Below are 27,352 nucleotides of genomic sequence, written 5' to 3'. Positions count from 1 at the left end.
CTGACTTTTTTTTCTTTTTTTTTTAGTATATTTGCACTGAAGTATGTGTGTGTTTATAATTGCTCCTCTCCAGATTCTTTCAGAGAGCTGTCAGATGTATCCGGGTCTTGTGTAAACATTGTATGACAGCCACTGGCAGCAGCAGACTGGTGCTCTACCTGAGCCAACACTGCAGTGTGTGTGTGTGTGTGCGTGTGTGTGCGTGTGTGTGCGTGTGTGTGCGCGTGTGTGCGTGTGTATGTCTCAAGTTGCAAAAACAGTTACCCTTTGGGAGCCCCTCAGTGTCAGAGCGGGGACTTTGCAAAGTCACAGCGGTGTCACCGTCCGCCGAAACCATCAATCTGATGTCCCGTCATCGCCCACCTTCTCCCTGCTCTCTACCCATAATCCCCTTCTCCTCTGTCAAATATGGCAGCTTAAATTGGTCAGCCGAGATGAAAGACATCTCGTGCGTGTCTCCTTGATTGAGGTTACCGTCCGCCAGCGTGCTCTTTCACTCATTTTTTTTGGCCACATCTGTGTGACGTGAACGCACATCCCGCTCATGCTGCCAAAACAAGCTCCACACAAACCTTCATATTAACAGCCATAAAACAAACACACACTCGGAGGCATATTAAATAGGCTTCTTGTCAGTGTGAATTAATAATAGGAAGCGCGTAAGAACAATAGGCAGCCTTTCATTCTTTTTATTGCAACTTGGATATCTCATTTGTTGCGGGGCGGAGAGTGTATATTGATTCACGCAGCGCCCAAATTCACACGTGCAGGTGTTCTCATCACACCTTATCTGATGCACGTGTTCAAGGAATCAGATTCATTACTTTGCTTTGTGCTGATGGGGTCATAATTTGAGGTGTGCACGGTTGATGTGATGGAGTTCATGGGGGGGGGGGGGGGGGTGCTCCTCGACGCCTTCCAGAAACGATTCTCTTGGTGCAGAAACTGGGCCGATCATTACATCAGGGCAGAGGAGAGAGGAACACAAGTGAACGGTTATATCTCATTCCTCTGAAGTATCATTCACATTGATTCTGCTCTGTTATGGTATCGTAGAAGTCATCCCACTCCCTCAGAGAGATCATTCTGAGGAAATGGAAATGCAATGGGTGACTGCTCTGCCAGTGGAGTCGCAAATACAGCAAGAGAAAATGTGTTTTTTTTCCAATCTGACTTGAGTCTGATATTTAACCAGGTAGATGCCTCACTGGATTTCTACAGTGTAGACTAAACACCACGTGACAATCTTTTTGGTAAGCAGAATCACGATCTGCATCATATTTCCACTCAAATTTTATTGTGAAAGTCCTGACTGGAAGTTGGTTTTCTGCCCGTTTTGACGCTTCTTTCTGACCTCTGTCTGCTTGTTGCTACTCTTCATCCATGGTGCCGTGTTCTGTTTACGAATTGCGTCACAACCAATCTCACTTTTTCTTTAGTTCATATGGAGTATCCGTTTGAACAGTGCTGTTGTTTTGATTTGAAAGTTCAGTCACATCAGAACTTGTTCATGTGCCGCTAGCTGGCTAACAGCTAACAGTGGTCTGATTAGCAGCGTTTGAACTTTTAAAGTTAAATATCAAAATAAAGCAGCTATTAAATACGACGTCTGTACGATTCATCTGAAAAGTAGATCAGAGCCAAAGAAAGATTGTCCATCGTCATCGAGAAGCGCTGATGTCCTTTTCCCCACAGCAGCTTCATTCACCTCTGGACCTCCCAGGGGTTCCCACCCAATCAGCTCCCACAGGAGGTGGCAAGGAGGTGAAAGAGGTGAAGTGATTTTTTTTTTGTAACACAAAGGAGCGGTAGACTGATACCAACATCATCCTGAGTCTCTGAGCTCTTCACACCCCACAGCCCTGCGATCACACCTCATCTCCTCTGCGTGTATCTGCAGCCTCTCTTCTGGTTGCTATGTAAACCTTGCGCCTAAAGTTCAGACTCAAGAGGAGACGGCGGCGCCTTCTGACCTCAGGCTCAGGTCATCAGGCTTTGAGGCTTCTAGTCTCAGGCAGAAGAGCCAGAAAAACAGATATCCACACAGACCGAACATGACTCATGTTTCTGTAAAAAGGGTCGGATGCTCACCTGCTGCGAAAGCTCGAGTTCACAACAGATTTAAGTGATAAAAACTGGCGAGCAGATATGCAGTCAGACGTGACCAGTGATCCAACACAGCTCGGGCGGGCGTTAACCCCTTCTCGTACGTGATGGTGTGTTGTCCACCGAGCAGCGTTAAATCTCCTCCACGCCAACTCTCTCTGTCTGCTGCCTGGAGGGGAGAGGGATTTACAGCCTGGAATTTGCCTTCAGACATCTGATAGCTTGTCCGCTCCTGCCCACTTAAATATGTACACGAGTGTGTGTCTGTGTACATAAATGCTGGAGTCTGAGTGTCTCATGTACATGTTTACACACCGTCCCGCTTTTTTCCTTCAGGACGGTAGCTGCTGCGGAGGTCTGAGTATCTGTCAGAGCAACACACACACACACACACACACACACACACACACACACACACACACACACACACACACACACACACGAAGACAAACTCATACAATAGCCTGCATTGTTTCCAGCCCTACACCTGAACCCACTGACACTCCACTGAGGGAAACCTTTGTTGCTGAGAAAAAAAAAAGGCAGAGTGGAACAACTGATTTATATATTACTGTGAACGGAGCTTTAATGACACGTCATTTATCGAGTTGATCCTCGGCTATTAGGAAGCTCAGAGTGAAAGCAAACTAGATAAGTGGTACTTAGTCAGACACAATAGCTGATGTACAAAATAACTCTATGCTGAGACAAGCAATTCAAATCCAATTGTCTGTATGACAATAACAAAGCCTTCTTTTTCTAAAGTGTGGGCACGGAAAAAAGCAGAAATCCAATATTTAATCATTAGGTGGCTGAGACACAATTCAAATCACATCACATCAAGTGCAGCTCAAATCGAATTTAAGTGGGTTTTATTCCCTGATGCTTTTACCGCACATGCCACATGCATTTTTGACATCGCACAAGAAACACGACAAACACAAAACAACAAATAACGGGAGGGCCGAGTAATGTCGACTATGACAGCAGAAACAATACGTGACATTTCGTTGCCTGAAATGATGTTTGAAAATGAAGCTGGAAAATGTTTTTTTAAAGAGCAAAGCCAGAGGACAGAGTAAGTGGGGGGAAAAAAGGCAAATTAATAGCGTTCTGAATGATCATAATAGACTGAGACGAGTATGAGCTGAGAGTAAAGTGACTGGGTTCATAATAATAAACTAACTCAACTCTTCTCCGGCTAAATCATCAACACTGTATTTACCCGCTGAGGCCATTCAACCTCCACGCATGGGGCAAGACTGCAGGTATTTATCCACTGAAACACTGACCAGTTGCCCAAAGGCACTGAGGAGAGGCTGGTACTGCTGAAATTATGACAGGATGCTGTGGACCAGCGGTTCCCAACCTGCGGGCCGGGGCCCGCTGATGGACCACGGAGGTATCGCAAGTGGGCCGACGAATCCTGAAAAACATATTTATACATAAATAATGGTTTTAGAAACAAAAATGATCTTGCACTATTACTGTGATCAGCCAATGAGCGGTACCTTTATGTCGGCGCCGGCCGGACCATGTTGTGCACTTGTTTGTGACCTCCGCCTGATGGCGTGTTAAAAGATGACAGTCGTGGCAACAACTGGAGAATCGAAATAACTGCTTAGCAACAGGGAGGATTAAAAGGAAGGAGACGATCTCCCCCGTCAAAAAAAAAAAGAAAAAAAGAAGAAGAATTGAGCTTTCCGTATACCCGTATCGTCACAGGTTTGGATGTGGGCCACCAAACCGTTTTTGAGATTCTCAAGTGGTGCCATGTGATAGAAAAGGTTGGGAACCGCTGCTGCAGATGGTGGCAGAGAACACTGCACCAGCCAACAACACGTCAACAGGCTCAGCTACTCACTGAGCTGACGGTCTGCCAGTTGCATGTGGACCTGGACCTGGGCAGTAAAGTTCTCTGACAGACATCACTAAGGCCTGAAATGGTGTCACGGTGTGAGAGGCCTTGGAAATAGGTTATGAATGGGTGTTTGAACCGCCTGTGCACTGGGAGGACTGGATCAAGGAGGCGCATGAGGCAGGGGGCCCGGCACCAGGAGGTGGTGCCAGACTGCGTTCCCATAGAGGCGGGGATGAAGGAGCCTCCAGATGGCTACGGATCAAAAAAAAAACAAAAAACAAACTGAAGTTCTTATTTGAAGTGTAACAACATCCCATTAAAGGTCCACGCTGCTTTGTAATTTCTTATTGTGAATATCTTTTCTACAAAACCAAATTTTCCTGGCAGTGACAACAGCCTTAAACTCAAACTTAAAAACTCTACTTCCTGTATTGGATCGTGTGACGATCAAAGAGATGAATGGGTGTTAGAGGACGGTCCCATCCAACTACCTCTCATCGATTTGTAATTGTCTCCTCTGGGATGATAAAGGAAATCCAATAGTGCTAACGGCTTTTCAATTCCAGGTAAACAAAAATTTTCTCTGGTGCTTGGCCCACTCTGAACTTAAAAGTAAACTGTTGTGAGGAGACAAATCATGCTATTACCCAAATGGCTTCAGGCTCCAGATCACAAAAAATCAAAGTGATGCAGACTGATGAGTCCCTGTTGCCGGGATACATTTGCTCAACAACTGCTCGAGTGTGATGCAAAATGAAGAATCCTGTTATTCTCTATTTGTCTTCAGGCTGTTTGACGTATTAAAAGAAGGAGCCCTGCATATTCCTTATTCTAAGGTAAAAAAAAAATCATGCTAACTAATCTGAAGCTTGTAGATTAATATTTAAGGTTGCAAACTCCAGCAAGCAGGATTTCAGTCTCAGTGATACTTGATTTTTTACCCGCACGACAAACGACACAGGAATCGGGGAATTGTTATGTATTAACGACAGAAGCGACCAATTATGATGTTTCAAAACTCGAGGAATCCAGGAAGCATCAGCTCGCGGCGGAAACTATAAAGACATTCCTCGGGGCACCCTGTCATTAACGTCACGATCGCTGAGCTGCTCTCACACCCTGAAACTCAGCTGCTGAGTGACTGTGAGCAGGCAGCAAGGACTTATCTGCAGCACCGTGGGAAATCCCGACAAGTCTACCCAGAATTCAACGAGCCTCGTCTCCTGCACTCCCTCCACTGGCTTTTAAATCTTAATGCCTTCGAAGTGAGATAGGCACCCCCCCCCCACACACACACACACACACCCCCCGATCCAGTGTTAAGTTTTTTATGATAAATAATTGTATATTCAATAATGAATGCAGCACTGAAGCTCTGTATTGTATTTTCATCTCCCACGAGTGGAGTAATGTCTGTGCTCTCCATGAAAGATGGAACTGCAACACTGCACTACACCTACAGACCCAGACCTCCGTATCTCAGAGAGCTCGCTGTTCACATCCTGTTTCCTGCTGTCCGCACTAGTTCCTTTAACCGTGAACTTTCTCTCGCTTTTACCGACCAGTTTCTGTGTCTAAACTTTAAACTTTAATCTTTTGAGTGGCCTGGAGTAACACGATGTTCGTCATGAATCTGTTGGCTTTTAGACTCAACAGAAACAATCCCGACTTGGACTTGAAGCTGTGAATTCACTTGGACTTTAGTTTTTTGACTTATAACATATATATACCAGGTACGCCGCAGTCAACCAAAAACATCCTAATGACAAATGGTTCAGAGGTGACTAATGACTGTAACTGCATCACAGGAGCAACATATCAAGACACGACTGACTCAGAAAAGCTATGAAGTTGATTCTAAAGTAGTAAATGCACGTTTAAAGCAACCACCTTTCCTGTAAATCGACAGAATGTACTTGTTTAAAACTTGGGGGAACTTGTTGGATGTAGTGACTCAAAACTGATAAACTAGTAATTATTCTTGAAGGACAACAGAGAAGAGACAGCAAGACTGAAAACAAGACTATTCAACAATAACTTTTTAAAAGGGAGAGGTAATAAAATGTATTCATGAGATTTACTCATTTACTCCTTTAGGTTTTAAAATTTGGTATCGAATGACGAGACATGTTTCCATCCTCAGTGGTATCAAACCAACTCAGTCAATAAAAGACGTGCAACATCCTTCTTCTAGATCTGGATCACTTCCATATTCTCCACCTCATGTTCATCAAAACCGCTCTCACTCACAAGCATTCCTCTGTCAACAAAGTGCTTCAGATTTAACTTTCATGTAACAAGTGGCAATAAAACCGCTGCCTGGCAGCGTGTGCTTCGTCTCGTGTCAGGTAACAGACGCTCCGGCAGAGGAGAAGTGGGCAGAGAGAAAGGGGGAGCCGAGCGAAACGCCAGCGCTGGCAAATGACTTGGCTGCGCTCGATGAAGTGACAGCAGGTAGAACAAATACCCCTCTCCCTGCCAAATACTAAACGCAGCATGGTCAGTGGGCACAAAGTCTGAACAGGGAGGTAAGAAGACAGTAGAGCGGTGAACGGATGGAGTTTCACAGCACACAGTTGGAGGGAGGAGGGAGGTAAAGAAAACTGATTATGGTCTTCTCATCTCTCTTTTCCTCTTCAGTGTCATCCTGCTTTGTTTAAAATAAAAAACAACAAAAAAACATCAGGAAACGTATGCCTCCTGGCATTCTGGCAGGGAGGTGGTAGTTTGCAGTGGTGTGTGTTTACGTGTGTGTTGGTAGGTGTGTGTGATAATTATTCTCACTTGACAGACTGCCGTGTTCAAGCCTAGAACCCACCTTAATAAAAACCAGCCCATTACACGCACAATTTCACACTCATAAACAACCTAATCAGGTGTCTCCACACGCACTATCCTCCTTCCCCAAACAGAAACAGACCCAAAGTCTTCACACACACACACACACACACACACACACACACACACACACACACACACACACAATTCTAGACACCTTTGACGCACCAACTCAAGACCAAACTTTGACTCTCAGGAGTTTGCAGACGTTACAAAGAGAGGAAAGTGTTCAACATGTTGCAGCAGAAAACCTGAAAGTTAGTTAATATGCGGTGCTGCAACGACTGATTGATCACTCTACGAGTCATTTTATTAATTAGGAGACTAATTGTTTCATCTATAAAATATCCGAAACTAAAGACAAATGCTTGTTAGATTAAAGTGTCAACATTCACCTGATTATTCATGACATGAGTATCCAGGACACCTGCTTAAGCAGGAACTACCACAGAGGTGGTGTTCAGACTCTGGCAGGCGTTTCTCTGTCTGTGGACAGATGTTGTCACAGTAATAACATCGCAACCTGCAAGATACAGTCATAAACTTCACAGGTGTGTAGTAATATGTGGTAATAACTACTGTGTACTCATGGGTAAAAGCATGTTTTGACGGGCATCACAGCTGGTATGATTTCATTGGAAGAAGGTTTTCTGAAATCCTCTTACTGGAACCAACAAATGTTTCCCTTTGGTAAAACAGATAAACAATTATTAAAATTGTTGTCCATTCATTTTCTGTCAATTCATTGATCAATTATTTGATAAATATTCCAGCACTACTTCATGTTGTGTAAATGACGGCGCACAGTTTGCAATCGCATCAGCAGCTTGGTTGAATAAACAACATTTCATTTACTTTGTCATGGATTTTCCTCTGCGCTCTGATTGAATTCTGTTGCGTTCATTCAAGTTGAACAAATCGCAGAAGTGGCAGCGATTACTTCACCTGTGTTGAAACCCAAAGTGACTGGAGATTGACGCGCTGACTGGCTTGCTAACTTGTGATCATACGTGTCCGATGACACCAGAGTCGCTCCAGCTCGGCCTCACAGGTTCTGCTTTCTCCAGAATAAAGGAGGAAACTCTCAGCAGAGCGCAGACCTCGGCCAAGGTCAAACAATCCTACACAGCTCTCTTTCTCCAGTACATCTTTATTTATTTATTTACCTATAATTATCTTTAATCCTTCTGCATGGCAGCTGTATGGTTTCATTAGCTGTGGGGTGAAATGATGATCTCAGCATGATGTTATACAGCAGTAGCATGTTGAATGATGCCACCGATGCAAGCGTTCCTAAATGCCGCTGATGCCACATGTACTGTTACTTACAAGTACAACTCTGTGTAATGTGGATTCAACATCTTCCTCTCACCAGAAACAGATTATTATCTGGATCTGCACCAAACTGTACAATCTCATAAATCTCAACACCATAAATATTTTACATCAAGATCCAAACATGATTTCCTGAGAATTCGACAAGTTTTTAAAAAATGCCCTCTCTTGCAAATGCTTAGGAAAGTGATAGAAACTTCCTGGATCCGCCCCCGGCTCAATCCAAATCAGTTCAATACTTTTTGCATAATCCTGCCGACGAACAAACAGACGAGGAAGTCGTCCAAAAACTCCATGTACTCACCTCTGCATGTCTGCACCTCATCCAGGTAAGCGTGGGCGGGACATCCAGCTGAGCAGACGCCGTGCTGGAGGTGACCGGACTGCGGCAGGAGGGCTTCCTCTGATTTGAGGCAGCCGAGACAGTCCGACGCCAAGGGTCCCACACAGGAGCGGCAGGAAGGGTGACAGTCTGAAAGCAGCGGAGATGAAAGGTTGAAAAGGGAAGACGTCAGAGAGGGAAAATTATAAAGCCTTCACACGTTTAATACGTAATATATGAAGCCCTTACTGTGGCAGGTATTGTCCTGGGAGTACAGCCCCTCCCCACAGGCCTCCACACACTGGCCTTCGTGGAGAAGGAGCCCACCTGGACACAGGGTACACTGGGAAACCGAGGGGCCCCAACACAAGGCGCAGGAGCTGTGGCAGGCTGAGGGGGTGAGGAGAAGGGAAGAAGTGAACCAGAACAGCTGCTTTAAACTAAACAAACTTCATGTAAGTGAATAAAATGCATAAATAAAACAGTTAAATACTGAAAACTCACTATGTTTGACTACCACTGCAGTACAGCTGTCAATCAAACACTGACAACTTTTTTTTCCCCTGACATTTTGGAAAGATGCTCAAATTGTGCAAAATTATGTGTAAAATCTACATTTCCATGGCAACTGAACAAACAGAGCCTACTCAATCTGCTGATTTGGATCCCTGTGATACAGTCAAAACCTCCAGACTAAGTAAGTGGACCTTGAGTCTTGACAACGGTAGTTTCCAAAGTCAAGAATCAGTTTGCGTTGTAGTGGTCGAAGACTTGGCCTACCTCGGCATCTGTTGTGGTTGTCCAGGTAATGCTGAGATGGACACTGGGTAATACATTTCCCATGATGCAGGGCGGTCCCCGGAGGACAGCTCATGCACTTGGGGTTGTCGGGGAAACAGGAGGCACAGGAGGAATCGCAGGCTGTGAACCGCAAGCATGTAAATGTTAATGGCCTCTGGTCGGGATGATAAAATTCTTCTAGGCTCAATTTAAAAATGAGCTAATTATTTTCAAGTAAGAGCAAAATCTCTTAACCACAGTCTGTGAGATACTGAATTTCACTTTCCACTTCAATTATTGGCAAATATTTTTAGGTTTTGTTGTAGTTTGAACAGTGAAAAAAAACTTTACAAACCAATAAGATATATAAAAAAACAAGTCAAAATATGTCCAGAAAACTAAAGTAAACTTAGCTACATTCACTACACTTTAGGGTGTGTGTGTGTGTGTGTGTTGTAGCGTGTGTGTAGCAGTCCATGCTGACATGACATTTTGACACCTGAACGTGCTCAAACAGATCTTTGATTCCATCTAAACAGAGGCTAAAATCAGTGGGAGGGATTCCTACGGCACGCTGGAGGGGACAAAAGTAGAAAGCTATCAAATCCAGCCCAGGAAACCCCGAGGGGGGGAAATGGAGAAGTTAAAAACCCCCTCAGCTCTCTCCAGATGTTGACATTTTAAAAACCAGACCTCAAAGCACAAACTGGCAAGTTCTAATGGATTTGACCTTTCTCCGGGAAGTTGGGGTTAGGTTTTTGACATTTTCTCAAAGAGGTGTCTTCGTTGAGCGCTTTAACTTTTCCACATAAGCTGCAGGAAAAGAAGAGAGTTCCTCCTTAACTCCTCCAGGTGGTTTTAACCAAAGAAAGAGCTCAGCTACGTGAGTCTAAGTTCACAGTCGCCCTGAGGGAGACCTATTCTCGCTCCTCTTCTTCTTCTTCTTCTTACCACTCAAAAATAGAAACCATCCATATTCATACAGGATCTCTTTCTTCTGAGAGACTATGAATCCTCATTAGTGGAAGAAAAGAGAACCGCTAATTATTGTATTTTTCTTAATTGTTTGTTTGCTAACTCTGGCTACTGCTGACTTATCATTCTGGCACCACACGGAGAGGAGACTGGCAATAAGCTCTGTGGGGGATGCTAAAAAAAACAACAACAAAAAAAAACAAGCCCAAACAAACCTTCACCTCCAGTTCACAGCCAACAATAAACCTCTTCCTGTCTCAGATGGTGTTTGGTGTTTACTGCGGTTCACTGTACTCTGCACCGGCTCACGCTGTGACATTTCATTTGTCTGTTTCAATTTCAGCTTTCACTCCTCATGAGGTCGAGCTGCAGAGCGAACACGCCGCAGACGGACAGCTGCACTGTCTTAAGTTGCTTTCGGCTGTTCCGTACATCTTCGTACAAAAGGGTTTTGAGATTCAACAGTACGGCTGCTGTGCCGGTGCAGGATGCTGAGTCACAGTGACTGTGCTCGTCCTTGCCTTTGCTCCGGTCGCTGCCGCGCTCACGTGTACTGTAAAAGATGTTTATGTCCGACTGCCGGCCGGGAAACATGAAGCAGACAAGTCCACAACAAAGTCAAAAGTACAAATATGAAAATATGAAAAGTGTGTGTCGGGTCTGGGTGAAATGAAACCTTCATCCTTAACATTTGATCCTGGTTTTAAATGGGGAAAACCTGCCACGTCCCTAACAGCATGAAAGACACCTCCTCCTCCTCCTCCTCCCAGCTACTTTGCAGTGTGGACACGTGTCAACTTTACCGTGGCAGACGCCGTCTTGGCTGTAGAAACCTCCGCCACAGTCGGGGACGCATTCCCCGTCTTTGAGCAAGGCAGCTGCGTCCGAACACGCCACGCACTCCCGCTGGCTGGGCCCCCGGCAACCTGAGCACGACTCGTGACAGTCTGGTGAAAAGATTAGAAAAATGTTTTACTCTAGGCCTCTACTTATTTCTTACTGATAGGTTGATGTACATACATTCATCACGTTACATTACAACAGTAAATCAAGCCCCTTTCAAATCTCTGTCTGGCAGGTGGGAGAAATAATCCTAAATCTAGAAAAACTAGGTTTGATTTGAAAAGATCATTATGTGTGATTTGTAGTAAATTGCTAAATAATTGCAATTAATGGGAAAACACAAAGATTTCTTTAATGCACTTTCTGCATTAAGGGAAACTTTTTAGGACATAAAAAAAACAACAAACACTGAAGACAAAAGAGATAATCAAGATTACAAAATGCAAACTACAAGATTTTGTAGAGCTTGATTGGGGTGTGTGTGTGTGTGTGTGTAGCTCTGTGGGTGCTAGTAAATCAAGCATTAACAACAGCGCAGACAAATAGTGAGAGCAGGAGGCTGAAGGGGTGAGCTATGTGGGGAGTCCACGTAAAAATTACATTTGTGCATGTGTGCGTGTGTGTGCGTGTGTGTGTGGGTTTGACCAAGAGACAAAGAGACAGAGAAACAAACCAGGAATTAGTCCCACACACACGCAGAAAGAGGAGTCTCATAATTAATCAGTGAATTAATCTTTTTTCCTTGATGTAATGCATGTGTGTATTCCTGTGCCTTTGCCTACACCTGCACATTCATCCCTGTGTGTGTGTGTGTGTGTGTGTGTGTGTGTGTGTGTGAACAAATACAAGCTCCAAAAACCTATTCCAGCACCAGCTGGTATGATCACCGTGATTTCCCAGTGGCCCACACTCTAAAGCCAGATGCCACAGCAAGTACTACAAAAAAATAAAATAAAAACAATAAATAAAAAAAATAAAGCACAAAACAAAAAGACAAAAACAAACTATAAAGAAAACACAGGAGTGCTGTGGCGACTCTGGCTCAGTTACAGCTAACTCTTGGCGCTGACAACACTGTTTACCTCACAACTAATTTCTGACGCACATTCACAAGCTGGTGCCGTTTTACTTCAAATACTGCATCCGCACGAAGGAAAATCCTTTCAGAGGGCGTATCCATCATCATCTACAAACAGCCCATAGTTTGATTGGATGTTCCGCCAACACACAAAAATGTGTTTCTTTCTTAAAGACCTCTGAAACTAGGTTTGTCACAGCAACTCCGAACTCCATGAATACCTTCCTGCAATGGGGCCGTAGTCTTAAAACCCTTTCGCCTCGATGGGAATGGGAAAATCAACCGAGAATCCACCTTGTCAGGCACCAAGCTCTTCACTTGGACCAATCAGCGTCCTGTGAGTGAGGAGCGATGGTAGATACAGGTGTGTGGCTCTGTCGGAGGTGCAGCCAAATGTGAAGTAAAATTTACATTTACTCACTCGGTAGACGCTTTTATCCAAAATGACTTTCAAGTGAGCGACATCACTACAGCGTCAGTGCAGGAGGAGAACTAAGTAGATAGAGAGGGATGCTCTCGCGCTCTGAAACAGACTGAGGACGTTCCATAGAGAAACACAGTGGCTGAGGCACATGAACATGAGGCTGACCAGAAGTCACTCTGAAGGCAGCAGTCGTGCCATGAGCAGCCACTGCAGGTCGATCGTGAGTGGAGTGACATGTGCCCTTTTTGGGCTGACTGAAGAATCATTCTGGACCGTCTGCAAGGGTTTCACCGTGCGCAAAGGGAAGCCCACCAGAAGGGCAGTGCAGCGGTCGAGGTGAGAGATAATCATGGCCTGGACCGAGAGCTAGAGGTGGCGTACAGAGTCAGGTACGGCCTGGTTTTTCTTACGTTGTAAGCTACTCAGAGATGAGTCACATGTGGGGGAATTAGGGGAATACAGACAGCATGGAGTGAGCAAAACACATCTCTAGATACCAGAGGAGAGTGTGCGATTAATTTAATCAGCACCATTTAAGACATGCTGATGGAAATCTCACTCCATTAATGCAAGATGCCAGAAGTTAATCAAAAATGTTATTGCAAAAAGTTGTCGGAAAAGCAGCGTGATATAAATCTCCCGATCATTTGTACACCTTTGATTGCAGATTTTCCTCAGGTAACAACCTTCATGTCTCCTCTCACTTTCTCTTCATCCTTCTCTTTATCATCTTGAAAACATATATTCCCTCCCAGGAACACAACATCAGACACACACACACATACACACACAAACACACACATTGTTCCTCTCATTAACACAAACACTTTACTTCCATCACGGTTATGTCATTTGAGGGATATCAAATACGTTTTTAATTTCCTTGCTGTGTTTACACTCCTCCACGCTGAGCTTTGTTGTCACCGAATTTCTGATGTGCAATTAACCTGAGTCTCAGTCATTAAATATTTACTACGTTTTCAGTCCCGTCCGTTTAGTCTTTTAGGGCTAGCGGGATACCTCGTAACCCGTTCAATGAAATGCAATCAAGCGCGGTGTGACGTCAGGCCACATGCCACAGAAAACAGAGTCACCATGAGGCCGTTCACAAAGGACACGCTGCCGGTGTAGAGGTGTTTTTTTCCTTGTCACTTATATTTGATCCAATCGAGCAAAGCTGGGGTGTGACCGAAGAGAGTGGTCGATCTGAGACATTTAAAACTGTGACAAAATTTAGATGTGCAGTTGCAACCAAACTCAGACGAGACATGAAGATATCAGTTCACCACCTGTGGTATTTCTTGATGAACTTAAAAAGAGGCCATACCTCATGATTCTGACTTCCTGTTCACACATATTGACTGAAAGTAGCACGCTCTTCTTCTCGCCTGTGGGTGTTAAGCACCTACTTTACACACCAGCGAGCTTTTATTTTCTCCCGTCGCCGCCACACAGCGGTTAATATTGCCGAGCCGGTGCGTTTCCAGGTACGTGCATTAAACTTATATTATATGGGATTGATGAAACGCGACAATCTGCCACCTGTTCACGCACGCTGACTCAAACACTAGAGGCGCAACAGGCTGTCAAGTCGTTGCGAATGGAATCTCAAAATAGCATCCTGGCACAAGTCCAACACTGTAAAGCCTCTCAGCGGTATGACATGGAGAAACCGAGGAGGGGTTCAATTTTACAGTTTTCCTCCGACGTGCAGAGCTTTGCTGAGAAGACCTCCAAAACTCACGCTCGCTGTCGTCGTTCCTCTGATTGCACTGAGTATTTTAATGTTAATTAAGATCCAGATATGGGTTCATTGGAAAACATTTTCTATTATTAAAATTTTTGAGAACTGAGCAGCCTAGGTGGGGATACAGTGTTTGTGTTCTCTTACCTTCTAAGGCAGACGGTTTAATTTGGGTTTTGTTTATCTCATCCACACAGATTGTGTTTCTTTTCTTGTGCAAATAAGAGTTTGCACATTTTAGACTCTCTCCTCCACTGCTCTCCATTTCCATCCCTGCCGTGCATTCAGCCTCGGTAAAGAGCTACGTTCAAGACGACTAAAAGACCGTCTGGGAAAAATGGAGATTTGTATTATAAAATGAATTGTAACCCAGTGTTTTCAGTATGCGTGCGGCGTATTGTGCATGCCTGAAACGGTCGATACAGAATTCAGTTTTTGTATGTTTTGTTGCGTTTTGCGTTACAGTATTTATTATGAGAGCATTCCCATAGAGTCAACTTTGTCTTTGTCCGTCTCTCGTTCTCTCTAAACATTCCTTTTCCCTTCACATTCAGGGTGAAAAATTACCACCAACCACCAGCCAAATCGACTTTTACACAGTTTTTACTGTGGGTGGATAAATCAGTCTTTTCTATCAGCATGGGATTTAAATCACTGACACTGGCTGATTTAAAGGACCGCACTGGTGGTTTTTGCATGTTTTAGCCCATTAACTGCAAATCATGTACACTTTTTATCACTGAGGACGACATTTGGAAGTGTACCAACATTTTTTGGTTTTATTTTCTATCTTCTCGAACAGCCTGTGGTCCCAGCTCATGCCTACATGATATGAAAATTAATTTCGAGAGAGTTGAAAAATGCTTATTAAAAGTCCCAAATTGTACAAAGTGATATTTCGAGTGTCTGTGTTTATATATTAATACTGTTTCAAAATTTCAAAGCCTCAGTCCACAGAGAAATTCACACAGCCTGTATTCAGAAACTGAGCCTTAAACCAGCCGTCAGGACTTCTGTGACCTTGTGATGTCACAACAAGGTAGTCACCAAGCCCCGCCCACCTGGTTCCACCATCCAAACCTTGCAGGATTTGGTTTCTCTTGAGTGTTTTTACCTGAAATAATATATTTTTATTCAATCACACAGAAAACAGTCAGCCAATCATAAGACAGACTCAGAGCCTCCTCTCTTCTGATTGGCTCACCGACCTGTTGTTATTAGAGACCCAGAGAGAAGCCTGAGAGAGGAGATGTAAAACTACACTGAGATGGTTTTTATATCTTCTTATAATAATAACAACATTTTTCCTAAAGAACTTGAAGTTTTCAGAGGAGCCCTGTGCAACTTTAGTGCAACGCAACAAAAATGTGACTTGGTGAAGCGAGTGAAAGTGCAGCAAATGTTCTCTGAGTGATTACCTATCTTAAGCGAGTCTCAGAGAGTTAATTTTCACATTGCACTGACATGCCTGGGAGGTAAGAAAATCAATCAAAAAATTTTTTACATTAAGCTCTGAATTATAGATGACAGTAAAGTATACATGACTCGTAGTTAGATGCCTAAAACGTGCAAAACCTGAAATTAACTTCCTGTTAAGTTGTGGAAAGGATTTAAATGAAGGACAAATCACAGGACATCCCAGGGTCACAGCATAGGAAAGTTTCTTGTTTCACTTCTGTGTTGAAAAGACTTAAAGTTGCCGGTGAGGAGTGGAGCCTACCGCCCACTGTGACAGGTAGATTGACAGGTGAAATAGTTTCCTGGCCCACTGCTCAATATTTTAGGCTCCTCAGCTCTTCCTGTTTCCTTTCCATCATCTCTCTCTCTCTCTCTCTCTCTCTCTCTCACTATCTCTGTGTTTCTGAAGATGTGCACCCCTCTGCTCCCATGATGCTCTCTCTCTCTCTCTTCTCTGTCCCAGCCTTTCTCTCGCCTCAGCCCTCTGGCCTCTCTCTCTAACTCTCTCTCTCTCTCTCTCGAGTTTAAACACTAGATTTCTTGTCATCTCTCTTTCTCTCTGTGTGAGTGTGTCTGTTTCTCTTCTCTCAGGCCTCTCATCTGTTTACACCCATGTTCAATTTTAATGTCTCTCTTTCTAGTCGTCCTCCCCTTCTTCTTTTCTTTTTAATTTCAGAGAGCTGAAGCTCCAGAGATGTCCCACGATACCTTGTCTCTGAAGTCATTTATTTGGCATCTATCATGTTAATTCCTCACTGAACAACTGCACATACGCAGTCACAGTCTATAGCAAAATTAAAAAAAAAAAAAATTCACTTTCACATCTTTCTTCTTTTTTTTTTTCAGCCGGGAATTTTTTTTTTTTTTTTTATATATTCCTCTTGCAAATAGAAGCAAAAACACAAAAAAGCATCTACCAGCATTTTGCACAAGATTGGACTCCTACATTTCTATGACTGGGTCACTCCACATGCACACACACACACACACACACACACACACACACACACACACACACACACAAACACTCCCTCTCCAAAAACGGTAACAGCCAACAAGGGGATTACACGTCCTTTACCTTGCCCCTCACAGGAGAGCAATTTATTTTTCTGTGCAGCCCCGAAGCGCAAAGTTATCAGCAAATGTAATCCTAGCAGGCCAGTTGCCAAAAAAAAAAAAAAAAACCTCCTCTAAAGCCTACTCTGCATAAAGCAGGGGAGGTGGAGATGAATGCACAGTCACACGGTGCAGCGGATAATCTTCACTCTCTGTCCTGGGACGAGCAGGGACACACGATTACCGTGCCGCCGAGGTTCACATCCACAACCAACCTCCAGTGAAAAAACGAGATGGGATTAGAGATGTAGCAATTAAACTGAGCACGGTGAAGGCAGAGGGATGGAATCAGATATAGAATCTGGGGTTTGTTATTCAGATACCTGGTCACTGAGACAGACAGAGAGAGAGAGAGAAGCCTGTATCTCCATTTCTATTTGAGCAGCTGCAATCCAAAGCTGTTCCAGAGACAACTACAATACAGACAATACAGCGAGAAAAACTTCTAAGCAGCATGACGAAGGGACCGAATTTAATTCTCCAAACATTTCTCCTCCCGCGTGAAGCCAAACTCCAGAATTAGCTCAGCAAGCATGTGGAGGAATCTGCTCTTCCACAATGGCTCAACGAGTAGGTCCACACTAAAGAAAACAGAGGCATAGAGATCCAGAGGAACTGTGCTGGTGTTATTGTTGCCTCAGCTCCTGACTGTCACATTCACAATGAAACTGCAAAATTAAAATAACAAGGGGAGGGGGGTGAAGAAATTCTGTGAGGCAGTCAGGGCAGTATCGATTAAATCTCACACCTTTCTAGAGATTTCACATTCAGAGCTGTGAAAATCACACCCAACAGAAACAGCTAAAACAAACTATGGCTCTGACAGAAGTGTGCAATGGGAGGTCATGCTACAGACAGAACAGCAGTAAAGTCATCATGAATCAAAATGCTGCCAGACTTCGCATCAAGGACGACAACAGCATTTATTTTCAGAGACGAACTGAAGGAAACATCGCGCTCCTAAAACATGGCCGCCCTCGAGTGATCTCACAGAGTCTAAAAGACGTTGAGAACGAATTTCACTGCCATTTTAAAGACGTCTCTCAGCTTTAAAAGACGGACATGTTAATTCAAAAGGCTGGTAAACTAAACATATGTCAGTTTTTCTATTTACTGAAGATAAAGCAGAAAGGTTCTGTAAAGAACTGCATGTTGTGTTTGACAGATTTTGTTGGTGCTGGAGCTCGGTGCTCCGCTCTGCTAATCTGTAGGCGTCTGTAAGTGATGGAGCACCAACACAATACTTCACCTGTGTCCTGCAAAGCTAATTATTTAGTCATTAAATCCAAAATGTGCCCAAACATCGGTTTTGGCTTCTCGGAAAGAATCTTAATTCATGTGCGAATGGATTTTTGCACCCGACCTGAATCATTTCGCTTGTGCTGTTCATGAAAACATGTTCGTATCCAATGCAAGTTCTCACTGGCCACAATATCCCAACATGGCAGCTACAGTATGGCTAAGGTTAGAGAATGTTTTGGGTAAGGTTAGGGTTAACTAATTCACCTACTATACTTAGTAAAAAGGTGAATGTTGATCACAAGTCTGTGATGGGACACAAAGTCCAACTTCCTTCATGGAAGTCAAACGAGCCGCCCGCTCATCCATCACTCCGATATATATATATATATATATACACACTGACTTCCCACTTCCATACACAGAGGGACACTCTGCTTCCTACTTTGATTGGATGTAAACCTTTGAATATAAATCATACGGAGCAGAACACTGACGTCATCACTGAGGATACTCGGTTGTCAAATATTCATGTCCGCGACTAACAAGAGAAGAAGCTGGAAAGGAGAGAGAGAGAAAGAAAATGAGGAAAAATAAAAGAAAAAGTTGCTAGGCAACAGGCGCAGCGCTTCGCAACGCAATGGTAATGGCGGGCACAGCTGGGGACACAGCTATCGGTAGCTAAACTTAAGCAGACCTTAACTACAGAGGGAGCGGAGGAAACTCACGAGTCAGTTTTCGACGATGTTTTTGACTCACGCACCTGAACGAGATGGATGTGCGTATGTTATGCTTTTCACACTGACTGTACGTTTTGAGCTTTAAAATGAGAGATCAGTAACAAGAGGATGTACACGCACAAGACAAAATCTACACTAAAGACACGCTTTCGTTTCTTTTTGCTTTGTAGTTGCACAGTATGAGCAACAAGCCAACTGTGTCTTATCTCACGGAGCCATTAGAGACAAGAGAGAAAAAAAAGAAGGGGAAAATTCTTCCCCCACTAATTATTAACAAGCTGACTTTGAATACATGCACGGGCAGACACAGTAAAGCATGAGCCAGAGGCGCTAAAAAAAACCCCAGGGACTGCAGTGACACACTGGGCTCTGGGTGGTCCTGGTCCTCTGCCAAGAAATCTACAATCCGCCATAAATGTCTGCTGCACCTTCCAAACACCTCACAGACTCACTACTCACGCCACCTCCCATCTCCCCTTCCACCTCTTCCTCCTCGTTCCTTCCTGCGATTTTCTTCCCCCATAAACAAGCGTTGGCATTCAGACTAAATCCGCCCTAATAGCCTCGGCCTAAACACACTCTGATTTACAGTCCCAACTTTCCACTGCTGCTGTTTTTGCTCCGTCCTCAGGAGACACTGCTCGGGCAAAACAAAGAGGTTTTGCTCTCATTAAAGCCAGTTACATGTTAAAAGTAATGGTCTGCCAACTGGTTGGCCGGGACACACACAAGGGGGTTTGTGCTGTGGGATCGACACCACAGATGACAGTATTACTGGACAGAAAGCAGGATAAGTGCTTGACAGGGGTCATCATGCACAGCGGCCGCCACTGTGTTCAATTTGCTTTTACTGTGCAACATTTGAGAATGAAATATCTGCGGTATTAATGCAGTGTAGATGCTGGATTAATGCATGAGAGGGGATTTCTTTAATGGACGTCGTCGGGCATATAGCACCAAAGGAGGGACAGAGTAAGCATAAATGCATGGATTGGGATTTCCACCAGGGGTTTGTATACCATAGCCAGCGCTGTATACATTACATGAAGCTGCATGGACGGAGGCAGGATGAGACAACGCTGGCTCGCTGCAACGGCTGCGGCTGTCCGTCCTATTTAAGACCATCCAAGGAGCTCGTGCACATGGAGGTCTGGAATTCCAATCCTCCTGACATTATTCATTAAGGTGTGAAATTGAGCCGCAGAACTGGCCGGGCCGTAATCACATTGTAGTGATTCTCACTGCTCTCTCACCCACAATCCATCTCTCTCTATCTATCGCTCTCGCTCTCTCTCTCTATTTCTACCCATCATCCCCAGGAGTCACAGCAGGTCCTGACTACTTGATGGAGGCGCTCGGCCAAACTGCTCAGAGTATATTAGCATGCCCATAGGGGTTTAAGCTCAGCGAGCCACGGCTTTATTTATTGGTCCAGGCTTTGGTGCATTGGGAGACCTCTGAGGCAGATTGGTTGAGTAACAGTCAATGTAGACAGCTCTTGTTGTGTATATATCCTCTATTGACACTCTGTACAGCTTTTATCCACTGTTTATCCACTTGCATGTGTTTTATTTGAGTTTATTTGAACAGTGAGGTCAGTCCCTGGCAATCACCTCTGTCTATAATACAAATTAGTGGTGCGCGGCTCGGCTCTGATGTCATCCGAATCCTATAGACTTCTTCCTACGTCCTGAATGCAAACAAAATAAATGATAAATCGTAACAGGTTCAGGAGTCCAGTGTAATTTGGGCCTGACAAATAAAATGTTCACATTTTAGAGACTGTAATTAATATTTTCCTCATACGTCATTTATCATTTAAAGCACAACCCCTCCACTGTTAATCACAATGTTCGTTTTTATGACATGGTCTCTGGATTTGTCGCAGTGCCCTTACAAATATAGCTGCGATCCGCGCATCACCAATGCAACATTGTAAAAAATCAGCTTTGATTGGTCAGGGTCCAGTGTGCAGTCTGCCATGTGACCTGACCTGACACAACGACCATCTCTAAAGGTAAAACTACTGATTCAGACAGAAGATATTCTAACCTCTCTGTGTTCAGCCTCAAAGAAATCTATTACCCTCTGACACTATCCTCTAGAAATTGGCGTGGAGGCTGCAAGAAAACAAGAACTCACTGTTTATAGCCACAGACTGTAAATAAAGATGGAAGCTGAGAGTGAGCTGCTCTGCTGTCGCCCTCTTGGCAGCGCCTGACTCCTAACTCCCAGCTAATCCAAAAACGGGCAAAGAGGTGGGTGTGTGTGGAACTGAGACTTTGCTCAAAGTGGGCACAGCTTCAAGCTTCAGCTTCAGCTTCTAAGCCTGAATAAAATTTAAACAGGTGAGTTATATAAAAATTCACCCCTGTACAGTTTTCATGACGGAGGAAATAAGCTCTGGAGACCAAAACAGTTTTTGTACCGGGCTGTAAACATGTTTATTTCTCCTGAAAAGTTGGGCGTTTTAACATAGGAGTCAATGGGGATTGACTCTAGTGGCCATTTGAGGAACTGCACGTTTTGGTACTTTTTTCATTTTTCAGCAGCTAAACTGGACACACAAAGACATAACCAATACGCACTGGCATATTTGACACTGGAAGCCAGATGTTGTTTGTTTTCATTCAAAGAAAACAAAGCCTGAGAGCTGAACCCAGTTTTCTGCGGTGGTGAGCGAGTATTTAGCCACTTTGTCACCTGTGCATCCAATGATTAGTATTTCAAGCCTACACTAGTTTTTAATCAATCATTTTTAAAATATTCAAATTTTTTATTCAAACATTGTTTCAAATTAACTGCTGCAGGGACTCAAGACATGCTAAATAAATGGATTTAACAATACAGCCCATTGTTTTTATTTCTAAAGGGTTTATTTGCTGGCAGAGACTCTCTGGGTTTTTTTTTCTTGTGTGTGTGAAGTGATTGACAGAAGAGCACGGAGTAATTCAGCATCACTGATATTAATACACACTCAGCTCTGATTGAGTGAATCACCAATAAAACAGAAAAAAAGAAGCAAATTACAATTTTCAAGTCAATTTAATTTTCAATTACAAATCCATTTCCGAGCGCTAACTGGTTTCTCTAATGTTTTTTTTTTTGAAAGACTTAAAGACACCAAGCGGAGTAACAGGAAAGGAGTGCGACAAATATTAAATTACACAAACTTTTAGTTGACTAAATCTTGAAGGATTTTTTTTGTTCTAGCTTTAAAGGAAAGCAGAACTTAAGCAGCTTCTGCAAACAACCTCCCCAGGGAGACTGAGCCAAAATGCAGCAACAGTTCAGGTGGCATGCCATAATGAGTGAGAGTTCTCCAACTACGTGAGCACATCTGTCTCCAAACAATGACTTTCTTTGGCTTCTTCCAATCAGGAAAAACCACAATACTGAAGCAATAATACTCCAACAAAAAACCCTGTGATGCACCAGTTGTGGGAGTCGCACTGTTGAACTGCACTTTCTGCCCCGCTGCCAAGGGCTTGATCTGAGATAATAGAGCTCCTGATTTTGCACAAAGAAATGTCAGAAGTAGCAACAGAAAAACAAAACACAAAAACACAAAAGGAAAGGATGAGGAGAGGGGAGCAGGAAAGACAGAAGACATCGGATGAAGAGGGAAAGTAGGCGGTGAAGCGGCAGAAAGAAGCTTCTCCATCTGTTGTTGCACACATCAGCCAGTTTGCTCTCTATTTGGTGCCAACATGGCGGCTGACTGGCTGATTGAGTCTGGAGGGACATCCAAATCACATATTGGTGTATATATATATTCAAGCTGTAATATGTAACTTTTCCACATTAAAATGTCTAAAAATGACTAGACCTATGTCAGATATTTTGTACTTACGTCATCCAAAATGTGTTTCCAGCAATTTCTCAAACTTAAAGAAATGTGTGATTTGTCTGTTTCATTTGTTTCCTTTGTGTGTGTGTCGGCGTTGTGGTTTCCTGCCACAAGCTCAAAATTTACTTTCATTTAGTTTTAAGTCACATTTTTAAAATGTACTTTTTGGACGTTTTCAACTATAGATTTTGAACAGATGAAGGATTTTAGTCATCGGACGTCTGGATCTTAAGTCATCAGAGAAAAGAAGACATACAGTCCCTTTGAAATATTGTAGCTTCTATGGAAAGCTATCATTTTTCAAATTATGACAGCACATAAATTTGTGTTAAAAAGAACAATTTACAAAAGATATAATCTGCAATAAGTGACTATTATTGATTTAATAGCCGATATATCAATATATACTGTACATCATCGCTTCACATATGGAAAACACAAGTGCTAAGATATTTATAAACCTTGCAAGAACTGAATAGAGCACAGTTAGATTTATTAAGGTTGACCATGACAAATGAAAGTGTCCACAGTGGTGAACAACAGTAATCTATCATTAGTCATCTGACTTAATCTCATCTCATTAATCTTAACTCAGATTTAGAGAAATGAGAAATGTAAACATTCAAACATTCGACTGGCTCCTCAGTGCTGAAAGTTTCATCTTTCCCTGTGTTACCTTCCCCCGTCGCTGCACCTCGTTAGTGGTTGAACCCGAGCCAAAAACTTTGGCACAATAAATCACATGACATCCTGTGATACTCACGGCGACAGTGCGTGCGGTCGTGCTGGTAGGAACCGGGAGGACAGGAAGCCAGGCACTGGCCACTATCGGCGCTCAGCAGGGGCAGCTGGGAGCCACAGGACTGGCAGTCCCACCTGCTGGAACAGGTGGCACAGGATGACTGGCAGGCTGTCGGGGGGAGGAGATGGACAGAGGGAATAAGAGTCAGACTGTCAGTCACATCAAAAATTTATTTTCTCTTCCTATCGGAGCTTTGTTCATGGCTACAGCTCTGCCTATTACTGCTTAGCCTGGTCAGAGAAACTAGAGGGACCTGTGCACTTCATCAAAGGCCAAGCCAGCAGAGTGATATTCAAACTTGTGGCTGATTTGAAGTCTCTATATGCTGACTGGGACCCGGTTCCAGAGGAAACTTTCTTTTTACAAATATTCAAAAAAAAGGGGAAAGACAAGATGTGAATCAAGGAAATGCTGTGTAAGTATTCTATTCATGACTTGTTGAGCAGCTGATTTCCCTCCTGGGACCATAAAGGTGTATGATCTACTGTCTCTGTAATTACATCATAGCTGCTTCCACTTCTCTGTCAACATACACCATCTGATATGTTTGTCATCTTTATGTTTTATCCTTCCTGATGAAGTGAGGACTTGTACTTTTAGGTTTGCAGATGAGGAATGTAAACGGTGGGTGACAGCGAAATGCAGGCGCCGCGTCTCAGAAAAAAGGTTCTGCTCTTCGTCTGTATCACCGACACCAGCTCTTAAGTTTCCCACATCAAGACGTTTTGATTTGTAAAATTGGATTATGTCTGGTTTCTCCGCACCTAAGTATGTGGCCAAAGGTGCTTTTAGCAACAAAACACAAGAGTAAATCAAGTTTTTATTGATTTAATTTCAGAGTTGAAACCTGAAAAATCTATGAAAAAGGTTCAAGACTAATGTGGTGAGAAGGCAACACTCTAAAACAGAGTAGATTAACTTTTGTTTTATTTAAAATGTATATATATATATATATATATATATATATACACATATAGATATTACAAAGAGAAATAAGGGATGCGTTGTTTTTTAAAAATATTCTAATTAAACACATCACATTGGCAGCGAGACACTGATGCTTCTGTTTGGTGCAGTGTAATCTACTTAAAGACATTTCCATAAACATAATAATGAAAGCAGTGCATATGGAAACAAGACAGAAAATGCAATGAGGCGACTTTCAGCTGTTTTCTTTTTTTGGGTTTTTTTTTTTTTTTTTTTTTTAAATAATGATAAATCTCAAGATTACAGAATATAAAGCAACTAAATCTCCTGTTAAAGCTCACAGCAGCCGCCCACTCAGACTGAGACAGACGAGACGAGGAGATAGAGGAGAAAAATATCATGACGCCTGTTGAGATGAAGAAGGCGACGATCGGAGAGAAGAGCACGAACGGATTAGAGAGAAGATCGACAGACTTGAGGTGAAAGGAGGAGATGATCTCATCAACAAAGCTTTTTTTTTCCTTTCTTTCTTTTTTAAATAATCAACCAGGGGTCAAAGTCAAAAAGCTAGTCACTCACAAAAAGAGCATTAGTTAATTGGCAATAAAGAATCGAATACGCCATCATCGAAAGCAGTGCAGGTTTACACAACATCAGTATCAACATCTTGTTTGTCAGGCAGATCACGGTTTGACCTGACCACAGATGTTTTTATAGGTGCAGCTGCTGCCCAGAGAGTCTCCTGTTCACCTGTTCACCTGTCTTTAAAAATCACTACAGCAAATGAATCATTCAGTTATCGTGGATTTGTTTTCTCCGAGGCTCAAAACAAAACACTATCTACTCTTCTGGGTTACACATAAGAGAGGTTTAACAACCATTTGTTAAAGAGAGTGTGATCCAAACACAGTCAGTTATCATTTTATTTATATATTTAGATTTTTTAACATATTAAATATTTCATATGAATATATATTTATATATTTTTAATCTATATTATATATATATTCTTCTTATTCTTTGTGATGGTACATTGAGTGTTGTTATTCTATTAGTTTTACATCACTCTGATCACACATATCTTCATATGTCATATTTAAGTTGAGGTTGTGGTACATGTTTGCTAACGTCTTTGTTTCATTGTGCTGCTGCTAAAGAAGCAGGAAATATATTTTTTGAACTTATAGAGGCATTAACATTATTATAACACTGACTTAAGCTGTACACAATCCACACATTAAGGAGCCGTGCACCCGAGCTTTATATTCCTGAAGTACAAGTGTGGAAACGCTGTTAAGGATTCAGCCAGTAGCATTAGCGGCTAGGCTTCAAAGTTAATACCTTTATCTGTGTCCGATAGCTTTACAGCGTCTGGGTGTTTGGTGTTTACATCTTCATGAATAGCTGTGGGCATCAAATGCCTGGCTCTCAAGGAGAGCAGGTCAATAGGATGGGACGGCGGGACCGGAGGAATTCAATGCAGTAAAAATGTTAAGGAGATTATGGCTGTCGTGGGTCAACATCCGGTCAAGGTGGCACAGCTGGGTTTTTCAGTCAGGCAGACCACAAACGGCAAAATACGCTAACACGCACGCACTCTTAAACTTGCTCCTGGCTGTGCTGCTGCACTTTGACTTTCCAAATATTTCCTTTTTAAATGTGGAGCCAAAGGTTTTGTCTGATGCAACTCAAACGGATTTTGTGTTGTGTGCAGACCAGAGGGTCACCAGAAAAATATTGAGATCTAAATTTACTGGGAGGGATCAGTCTTCTGTTGGAGAGCAGAAATATCAATATTACTGACAAAAATCTTAAAAAAAAAAAAAAAAAAGTTAAAGAATTTTCAAGAAAAAAAATCTAAAATTTTCTACAAAAAGTTTAAAATTTTCTACAAAATAAAATATAAAATTTTGTTTTATATTTCTCCTTGTCTTGTCTTCAGAAACAGCTGAAATTCGCCTCATTGCATAGAAAATTTGGGAAATCTAAAATAAATAAATAAATTAAAAAAATTTTTTAGTTATATCATTCACTGTCAAGTGTAATCAAACAAGACAAAACATTTATTCACTACTAATTCTGAAGATCCCTGCACTAATATATTAGAAGAGCACAGTAATTTATTTGCAAAGAAGCAAGGCAAATATATTTGTATAGCACACTGTCCTTCACAGAGGTCATTCAATGTGTTTAACAGAAATAAAAGAAGCGTAGAGATCACTTACAGAGTATTCTCTACCACATAAAAACAGATAACTGGAAATTTTTGTGACTATTTTCATATTTTCATGTATATAAAGTATTTAAAAGGCAGTCCTACCTGCACATGCTCGTCCCTCAGCGTAGTGGCCAGCTGGACAGGCGGACAGGCAGCGGCCGAGGTGGAGGAAGGCCTTTGGGTCCTTGCAGCTCTCACAGTGGTCTGGAGTCCCCAGACATGACAGGCAGTCGGCGTGACATTGGACTGGAGGACACACGCGCACGCACACACACACACACACACACACACACACACACACACACACACACACACACACACACACACACACACACATTTGAAAAAATTCAATATGTTTGCACTTCCAGTAAAAATATGGATAGTAGATGGAAAAAAAAGATTATATATGCATGATGTGCGCGCGCGCACACACACACACACACACACACACACACACACACGCGCACACACACACACACACATTCTGACATTCAATTTCATGCTAATTTTATTCTATACGTCTCAGCAGACACAGCTGGACACAAGACTTGAAGTTCCTCACTCACTCCCTCAATGACACATTTTAACATTTCATTTTATGCAAATTCTGTCTAAAAGATTTGGCTCTGCACTGAAACTCAGTTAGCAGAAGCAGACAGATTTAACTTAGCAGCCCCCCCCCCCCCCCCCCCCCCC

General features: G+C 42.8%; 1 protein-coding gene across 1 annotated transcript in view; it reads right to left on the bottom strand.

The window, feature by feature from the left end:
* The window catches only part of fras1 (Fraser extracellular matrix complex subunit 1), a 157,166-nt gene that overhangs the window by 97,793 nt on the left and 32,021 nt on the right, over positions 1-27,352 (bottom strand). Inside the window, exons 11-16 of the mRNA XM_087176054.1 lie at positions 26,759-26,902; positions 23,473-23,619; positions 11,021-11,164; positions 9,243-9,383; positions 8,712-8,852; positions 8,445-8,612 (exon numbers count right to left, since the gene is read on the bottom strand). Coding sequence (XP_087032180.1) covers positions 8,445-8,612; positions 8,712-8,852; positions 9,243-9,383; positions 11,021-11,164; positions 23,473-23,619; positions 26,759-26,902 — 885 coding nt within the window. The remainder of the gene's footprint in view (positions 1-8,444; positions 8,613-8,711; positions 8,853-9,242; positions 9,384-11,020; positions 11,165-23,472; positions 23,620-26,758; positions 26,903-27,352) is intronic.

This window comes from Seriola lalandi, unplaced genomic scaffold, assembly GCF_002814215.2.
Source record: "Seriola lalandi dorsalis isolate HSWRI2012SDOR001 ecotype SW California unplaced genomic scaffold, Sedor1 jcf7180002054524, whole genome shotgun sequence".
In the NCBI taxonomy this organism is placed as follows: domain Eukaryota; kingdom Metazoa; phylum Chordata; class Actinopteri; order Carangiformes; family Carangidae; genus Seriola; species Seriola lalandi.
Note: the sequence above shows the minus strand (reverse complement) of the source record. Positions and strands in the feature narration are given on the sequence as shown.